This window comes from Carassius auratus, unplaced genomic scaffold (assembly GCF_003368295.1).
Source record: "Carassius auratus strain Wakin unplaced genomic scaffold, ASM336829v1 scaf_tig00030267, whole genome shotgun sequence".
Lineage (NCBI taxonomy): Eukaryota > Metazoa > Chordata > Actinopteri > Cypriniformes > Cyprinidae > Carassius > Carassius auratus.
In genome coordinates, this window is record NW_020525839.1 from 115961 (window position 1) to 125000 (window position 9040).

Consider the following 9040-nt stretch of genomic DNA (forward strand, 5'->3'; position numbering starts at 1 on the left):
ACCCTCATTTAAGATAAAGAGTAAAACTATAAATAATAATACATATTTTGGCCACATTTGTCCCGAAGGATGCTTAAGGTTTAATTGGTTTAGTACGCTGTGTATGACTTGTGTTTAACGATATATTAAGGTAATGGACGAGGTTTTGCAGTTTAGTGGTTCAAGTGAAAATAATTTTTATAGAAATTACTCTATCTTAGAAATTAATTTTAGTCAGAAAGCACTTCATTTTAAATAACACTGACTTTTTAATAAGCGTTAATTGAGCGTCGGAGCCTCCATGCGCCCCCTAGAGGACGAAGCGCTTCATGTCTCAGAGGAAAAGGAAATGGTTCACAGACACAGATTCGTGTCATTTTTCTGCACAGTTGGGCGTGTTAGCCGTTAGCTTTTCTAAACAAAACATTATTGTGCTTTTTTCGTACCCTTTCTAGTTAATATTGATCTTACAGTTGTATTTGCTATGCGGTCCCCATTTTGCTACGTTCATGTTGTTATATCCAGTCTAGAAAATAATAACAGGCACGGAAACTTAGGAAAGCAGACAGCTTTAGAATCAAATGACTGACACATTGTTTTTTTATATATATATTTTATCAGAATTTCAAAGAGTGTTTTTACGAACGGCATAAGAATCTGACAGCAAATCTGGTCATATCTTATACACCCCACATTTCTGAAAGCAGTAAGTAAACATGTTCTGTACATTCTTCAGACATCTGTCATTTTTTTACTTTCCTTTTTTCCCCAGACGTTTCTTTATTAAAAAAGAAAATTAAATGGTCTGTTTTGTACATCTCGTTAAATATTAAGATATTTTGCTCTTGATATTGAATTTGTGGAATGATTGAATGGATGGATATGGTGTTATATATTTTCATTTATTATTTAGTAACTTTTTATAATATGACATAAACACCTATCATGTTATGAACTGCTATACAGTCATATTCAGTCATAGTCACAACTTAAAATAGCTAATTTAACAGTTATTTATTCTGTATATAGAATAAAACTAAGTCTAGCATTTGCCATAATCTCTCATTTATCGTCAAACTATTCGTTCTTTCATATAAATGATATTTCTTATTCATGCAATTTGGGACTTTTGACAGATGTTTTGAGCACCTGTCAAAACATCCTCTTCTTCTCAAGGTTTCTGGTGTGGATCTGTAAAATCCTAAACTGATGGATGCTGTTCCAGGTTCCAAAGGTTCTGTTCGATCACCGAGAGGAACATCTGAAACCAAAGTCAGAATACATTCATGTTAACCATTTAAAGGAATAGTTCACCTAAATATTTTACTCCCCCTCTGGGCATCCAAGATGTTGATGAGTTTATTTCTTCATCAGAACTGATTTGGAGACACTTGCAGACCAATGAATCCTCTGCAGTGAATGGGTGCCGTCAGAATGAGAGGCCAAATAGCTGAGCGTTTGTTGCATGTTTGTAAGAAACAATTCCATCATTTAGATGTTTTTAACTTTTGCTTCTGGCTAAATTATGAGTCCTCTGTCCATAATATGGCTTTCTCCAGTAAAAAAGTTGTCGGATCTGAATCAGGAGAGAAATATGCACAGATCAAGCTCCTTTTAAACTAGTGAAAAGTGCAAGTATTGTTTATTGTTGCTGGATTCGTATTTTGGCCAAAACAAAGGTTTAACGTTAAAATGCTTTACTGATGGATTTGTTTCTTACAAACACACAGCTTTTCACTTCTGATTACATTAACTGTTGGACTTGAGTGGTGTGGATTACTGTGTTTTTTGTCATCTGGATTCTCATTCTGACGGCACCCATTCACGGCAGAGGATCCATTGGTGAGCAAGTGATGCAGTGCTATATTTCTTTAAATCTGTTCTGATGAAGAAACAAACTCATCCTCATCTTGAGTGTGTGTTGATATTTACATTTTTGGATGAAGTATTCCTTTAAGACAGTGTTCAGCACCTGTGACTTCATCGTGTGTTGATCATTTGCTGTGTTTTTTTACATGAGTAATTTCGTTCAGAGGTTAATAATCCACAGATATTCTTGAAGTTCAGCCTCTTGAACTTCTGTTTTGTTCTGTTTTGCTAATTTTTCAATGTGGGAGCTGGTGTTTTATTTGGGTTCCTGTTTTCGGCTACATGCAGATCTCTCTGAAAGACCTTTGTGTTCTCCAGAGAGAAAACATCAATCCGAACCAGAAGAAGAATCTTCAGGAGGCGCGGAGGAAGGGCAGAATGGATCGGAGTAAAGAAGAGGAAGAGATGAGCAATGAACTCAAAAACTTGGTAGACACTTAATCACGCTAAGTCACTGTGTTTTCTCATGAAACTTGTCAAGAATCATCTGTATTATATTTCAAAAAGCAAAATTATGCATGAATAAAACGGTTTCTTTTTTAAAAACCTTAAAGATTTTAGTCAATTGCAACTTTATTTTCCATGCAATTCTTCCCCCTTCTTCTGCCCAGTTGTCTCAGTTCTAGCCTTCTCTATTAGCTCACATAGTAGCTTACAGTAGCTTTTCATATTTCAAAAAGATAGCATTACTGTGTTTAACTCCTTTTCATTATAAGTAGGTGTGGCAAGTCCATCTTAATATAGCTCCCCAACGTTGGCATTAATGCACATTTTCAGTTACGCACATGCAGTAGTTTCTTTATCAGTGTTAGATTACATGTTCAAAGATGGAGTGCTTTTGGAAAGGCTTTTTTAATTTGTTTGTGGATGTTTTTTAGGATGTTCGTGGTAAAACTAAAGCAACAGGAACAGGTCTCGTCTACGTAGATGCCTTTACTCGCTTTCACTGCCTCTGGGATGCCAGGTGATGCTTCAGGATGGTTACATTTATTGACAATAGTTTTTGCCTAAAACTGAAAATTCCGTCTCATTTTTTCCTTTAATTTGGTAATCCTTTATGTCTTTCAAGTAGATGCTATAAAGCGTTCAAATACAAAACCTTCAAAAATTCATTTGAACATTCATTTGACGATGCAATAAAATATAAATATTAAGTTTTTTGTGATTTTAGTGACTTATTCTTGTATTTAACCTCATTTGAAATAGTTCACTTAGTATAGGTACTATAGGTTTATAAAATATATTTTGTAACAGTGGGTTGGATGTCTTTGTTTTCAGTCACCCGGAGTGTCCAGCCAGAGTGAGCACTGTGATGGAGATGCTGGAGACGGAAGGTCTGCGGGGACGCTGCGTACAAGTAGAGGTATAGATACTCCTGTAGCGATGATGTTATCATTAACAGGCTTGTCCATGAATTCCTCCTGTTTTTGAGTTTTAATTGGTTTATTTTTGTATTTAAGGCCAGAGCTGTGTCAGAAGCTGAGCTGTTACTCGTACATACGTAAGTTTATATGCAAGCTTGACACTGTTTATCGTGTTGGTTTTATGATTGTCACATGGGGAAATGTGTTGTGTTCAATAGGAAGGAGTATGTAGAGCTGATGAAGTCCACACAGAATATGACAGAGGAGGAGCTGAAGACTCTGGCTCATAAATATGATTCTGTCTACCTGCATCCTGTAAGTCACCTGATCACAAATCTTAATTTATTGTTTGCTTATTACTCCAGTTCCAGTGTTTCAGTGTTAATCTTACATTCCCTGATGTTTCTCAAAGTCAGCATGAAAACAATATTGATGACTATTAAGTGATTAAAGGGATCAATCAAAATTAGATGTTTATCTGCTTACCCCCTGGGCATCCAAGATGTAGGTGACTTTGTTTCTTCACTAGAACACAAACGAAGATTTTTAACTCAAACCGATGCAGTCTGTCAGTCATATAATGCAAGTAAATGGGAATCACAGCTTTGAGAGTCAAAAAACATACACAAACAAATCCAAATGAAACCCTGCGGCTCGTGATGATACACTGGTGTAAAGCAAGAAGAAGAAGAAGACGCGTCAGGCACCGGGTGTTGAGAGGAACATGCTCATGAGGACAGTTCGGACATTGCAGGGAAAATCAGAGGTAAAAATTATATAAATATTGTTCAGTTTCTTAGACAGACTGATCGTTTTGTGTCTTTACACATTAATGTTTCGTCACGAGACACAGGAATTCATTTGGATTTGGACTTTCAAAGCTGTGATTCCCATTCACTTGCATTATATGACTGACAGACTGCATCGGTTTGAGTTAAAAAATCTCTTTCTGTGTTCTAATGAAGAAACAAAGTCACCTACATCTTGGATGCCATGGGGGTAAGCAGATAAACATCAAATTTTCATTTTCCTTTAAGCATGAATAGGGTACCCTAGTGAAGCAGTCTCTTTTGGCTTGTTTCGTTTAAAAAATAAAATAAAAAATTATAAAACATAATCAGAAAAATGTATTGTTCTTCCAAAGTGGTGTAGTTTATTTGTTTATGGTCGCCAAACAACATGGTTTTAATTTTGTGGAATTGTTTTTAATTCTACCAGGAGTTTTTCGCCTCTGCCTGTCTGGCGGTGGGATCAGTTCTCCAGCTGGTGGATAAAGTGATGACAGCACAGCTGCGTAATGGCTTCTCCATCAACAGGTCTCGTTGCATGTGTTATTATTGCAGTTCTAATATTTCTGCATATTCAGTTAATATTGATCTATTTTTTTTCCTTGTACACACAGGCCTCCTGGTCACCACGCTCAAGCAGATAAGATGAATGGCTACTGCATGTTTAATAATCTGGCCATAGCAGCGCGCTACGCACAGAAGCAGCATGGAGTTAAACGGTGAGAGAGCATTTTGCTTTACAATCACACTTTTATTTGCAACTATACAGTACATTATGAAACAGACCTGATACATTTCTCTGGTGTTATTGTGAGCGATTCTTCAGAACACTTTTAATCCAGAGACAAAAGTGTTTGTTTTCATCATTCTTCTGATAATTATCACCTCTAAAAAAACATATTTTTTACCCATGTGCCTATGGCTTTGAAGATTTTAATAAATGACATGAATCAGATTAACCAAACGAATCAAATTCAAAGTTTGGTCATAAATATGTAAAATTAGAAAAGCTGTGTTTATGTTGCAAACACCGTTTCTTTAATGAAGTCTGATTTGAGATCTTTTGCATGAGGTGCGACTCTTTCTTCTATCAGAGTTCTGATTGTGGATTGGGATGTGCATCACGGACAGGGAATCCAGTATATTTTTGAAGAGGATCCCAGGTAAATTCATCAGTATCTGAAGCTGCAGAACATCACATTACATTTATTCTCTCTGAATGTCCCTCATTTGTAAAGACTCTCTCTGTGTTTCTGTATGGCAGTGTGCTGTATTTCTCAGTGCACAGATATGAAGACGGCTCCTTCTGGCCACATCTGAAGGAGTCTGACAGCAGTTCGGTGGGTTCAGGACCAGGACAGGGCTACAATATCAACCTGCCCTGGAACAAGGTACACCACACTCATTTCCTAAGTGTTTGTGAGGCTCATTTCCATTACATTTACATGTAGAAATGCTACAAATGCCTGTTTAGAGTGAGTTAGACTTGAGGTTGTAAATGGTTAGGCTAACATTGTAGTGTGAGAACTGAAGATGCTTCAGAAGTGTGTTGGGTTGGTGCTGCTGAATGTGGCCTGATCTCTTTATTTAACTCCAGATAGGGATGGAGGATGGAGATTACGTCACAGCTTTCCAGCAGCTCCTGCTTCCGGTGGCGTATGAGGTACTGCTTTTAGATCAGCCACCTGCACATGTGATTTAAAGCTTGCTGTTTCATGACGACTCCTCTCTTGTGTATGTTGTTCCCAGTTTCAGCCTCAGCTGGTGTTAGTGGCGGCCGGCTTTGACTCTGTGATCGGTGACCAAAAGGTGAGATGCTCTGCTTCATTCCCTTTCCAAAACTGATTCCATGTTAATTGTTTAATACGTTCTATGTGTCTAGGGTGAGATGCGAGTGAGTCCACAGTGTTTCTCCATCCTGACCCACATGCTGAAAGGTGTAGCACAGGGTCGACTCGTGCTGGCTCTTGAGGTACGATCATATTACGAACAAAATTCTTCTTTGTAGTTAACATCTCACTCAGACTCACTGTGTTTTCATCTGTTAGGGTGGATATAACCTCCAGTCCACAGCAGAGGGTGTTTGTGCTAGTGTGAGGTCACTGCTGGGTGACCCTTGCCCTCACCTGACCTCTCCCGGCGCTCCGAGTGAAAGGTATGCTTATGCTCTCTAACATTTCTTTCTGTTATTCCCTGTTCGTTGTGTTTATTTTGATGTTTTCTTGCAGTGCCCTGAAGTCCATCTCAGAGACCATCTCAGCCTTGTATCCATTTTGGAAGAGTCTTCAAACTTTTGGTAATCAAATATAAAGAAAGCATTCATCACCATTTTTGTTCAAAAATGATTCAGTACAACATAGAAGGATTGAAAGGTTTGTATGTTCTCTTCGGCTCTTGAATGTGTGTGTGTGTGTGTGGTCTTCAGAGGGCGGTCCTCTCTCTGATGTCACTCCCCGGCCCGCTCCAGTGTGTGCAGAAGTGAAGGTTTCCTCTCCGGTCACTGGACTGGTTTACGACAAGAGAATGATGCTTCATCACAACATGTGGGACGGGTGAGAGTGTTAATAACATAGACACCACTGTACCCCTGTGACACTGCTGAAAAGGGCACATTTTCTCATTTTGCGTGTGTTTTGATTATTTGGTTGTGCGTAATATATAAGATGAGGATCTATTGATTCCCTTAGTTATCATCCGGAGCTCCCTAAGAGAATTTCTAGCATCTTTTGCCGGCATGAGGAGTTGGGCCTGGTGTCCCGTTGCCTTCAGATACCAGCTCGTCTAGCAACAGAAGAAGAGCTGGCACTCTGTCACAGGTGACAATCAAATGAATAAAGCAGTGTTGACCACATTCATGTAGAAAAACGTAAACACAATCTTTATTTAATTTATATAATCTTTCCTCAGTCCTGTTTAGTGGTCATTTCTTACTGAAACTGATGTCGTACATTGCATTTGATTCAATTCAAGTCTGTTTTTCTCTCTTGTGTCTAGTTCTAAGCATATAAGCACTATAAAGAGTACAGAGCACATGAAACCCAGAGATCTGGACCGACTGGGAAACGATTACAACTCTATCTACATCTGTAATGATAGCTACACCTGCGCCCTGATGGCCGCTGGGTCGTGCTTTAACTCTGTACAGGCCATAATCACAGGCCAGGTGATCTTTATAAGTAATATACTTCTTAATATGTTTCAGTATAATGTGTCCTAGAATGTTACTGCTTGAATTTGTTCCCAGGTGTTTTTAATTTTTCGTTTGGTCCTGTAGGTGAGAAATGGCGTGGCTATAGTCCGTCCTCCGGGTCATCACGCAGAGAAAGACACGGCTTGTGGTTTCTGTTTCTTTAATACGGCTGCTTTGACCGCTCGCTATGCCCAGAGCATCACTCACGAATCCCTGCGTGTCCTCATCCTCGATTGGGACGTTCACCATGGAAACGGCACGCAGCACATCTTTGAGGAGGATGACAGGTTTGACCAGTTCCACAGACGACCATAATCAACCATAGTATAGTGGTCTGGATCGGTGCTGTTATTGTTAAATCAAACTAAAAATATTACAAATTATTTTTGTAACTTGACTAAAGCTGAAATAAAATATAAATATTAAAAGGGAAAAAGTTAATAATTGTTTTTTTATTAATGTTAATGTAATGTTTCATATTAATGAAAGCTTAATAGAAATAATAATAATACTTATATTAAAAATAATATAATAATAATAATAATAATAATATTAATAAAAAAAACATTATAAAACTATATACATAATAATAAACTAAATAAAAAATACAAAAGCACACAACAAAATTACTAAAACTCAAACTAAAGTTAAAATGAAAAATATAATATAAAAAAATATTTATAAATGCTATAATAGTATATTTAAACATTTAGCAGACGCTTTTATCTAAAGCGACTTAGTGTTTTCAGGCTTTAAAAACCAATTAAGTTATTAATTACACTATATAAATCATATAAAAAAACACTAATCTGGATTCCAAAGTCAGATGCCGATAAGAGGTCCGTAATTTATCATTTAAAAGTTTCCTTTCACCAAAAGGTCTTATTTCAGTTTGCTTAAGCATTTCCTACTCTTTCTCTGACCCTGAGAATTAAACCGTCTGTTTTGAGACTATGAGACGTCTGATGCAAGTTATCTTTTTTTTGTTTGATCAGCTAACCTCTTTGCATTTTAAATGACTAACAATGGATCACACTCAATATAGTGTTTACCTGCAACACGTCATTCAATAATAGCCTGTTTACAAAGTTGCATTCATAAAACAGTCAGTGCTAAAGTGTGATGGTTGGTGCATCATAATCATTAATGTTTCTTTTGTTTTGTCTGGGTGGGTTTGCATTATTAATGTGAACTCTTTATGTTGTCATATGTATTAATATCTTTGTTAGAGATCAGTCACAAATATCTTTGTTCTCCCAGTGTTCTGTACATCTCCCTGCATCGCTATGAGGACGGGACATTCTTCCCCGGTTCAGAGGATGCTAACTATGATAAGGTGGGGCTGGGGAAGGGCACAGGATACAATGTTAACATCCCCTGGAATGGGGGAAAGATGGGAGACCCAGAATACATGGCGGCTTTCCATCACATAGTGATGCCGATAGCCAGAGAGGTAAAAGCACATCATATGCTCGTTTTTACCTGATGTTGTTTGGTGTTAAATACTAACTGAATAGTGTTGTCTGTGTTCTAGTTTGCCCCAGAGCTGGTGCTGGTGTCTGCTGGCTTCGATGCAGCACGAGGTGATCCGTTAGGAGGGTATCAGGTGACCCCAGAGGGCTACGCTCACCTCACCCATCAGTTAATGAGTCTGGCTGCAGGAAGAGTGCTAGTCATACTAGAGGTGGGCTAGATTCACTCACACATGTTTTTCAGTGGCTTATACTGAGTGTTTATGGACACTGAAGATTGGAGAAATGATGCTTGAAATTTGCATCACATGAAATAGCTACATTGTAAAATACATTCAAATAGAAAAATGTCATTCTAAATTGTAATAATGTTTTGAT

The 9040-nt window shown here is 37.8% G+C and overlaps 1 protein-coding gene across 3 annotated transcripts in view; it reads left to right on the forward strand.

The window, feature by feature from the left end:
- Positions 1-346: 346 nt before the first annotated feature.
- Positions 347-9040, forward strand: part of LOC113080119 (histone deacetylase 6-like) — a 12135-nt gene continuing 3441 nt past the window's right edge. The window contains exons 1-22 of one of the 3 annotated variants that reach the window (XM_026252341.1): positions 347-685; positions 1156-1251; positions 2137-2277; positions 2727-2812; positions 3127-3211; positions 3309-3349; positions 3431-3527; positions 4431-4528; positions 4615-4719; positions 5095-5163; positions 5265-5391; positions 5598-5663; positions 5750-5809; positions 5883-5972; positions 6049-6155; positions 6229-6296; positions 6426-6552; positions 6688-6816; positions 6995-7163; positions 7275-7477; positions 8451-8643; positions 8725-8874. In XM_026252341.1, the coding sequence (XP_026108126.1) occupies positions 1189-1251; positions 2137-2277; positions 2727-2812; positions 3127-3211; positions 3309-3349; positions 3431-3527; positions 4431-4528; positions 4615-4719; positions 5095-5163; positions 5265-5391; positions 5598-5663; positions 5750-5809; positions 5883-5972; positions 6049-6155; positions 6229-6296; positions 6426-6552; positions 6688-6816; positions 6995-7163; positions 7275-7477; positions 8451-8643; positions 8725-8874 (2274 nt within the window). In that variant the 5' untranslated portion in view covers positions 347-685; positions 1156-1188. Of the gene's footprint in view, positions 686-1149; positions 1252-2136; positions 2278-2726; positions 2813-3126; positions 3212-3308; positions 3350-3430; positions 3528-4430; positions 4529-4614; positions 4720-5094; positions 5164-5264; positions 5392-5597; positions 5664-5749; positions 5810-5882; positions 5973-6048; positions 6156-6228; positions 6297-6425; positions 6553-6687; positions 6817-6994; positions 7164-7274; positions 7478-8450; positions 8644-8724; positions 8875-9040 lie in introns of those variants that run through there. The other 2 variants (XM_026252343.1, XM_026252342.1) reach the window with 2 other exon arrangements.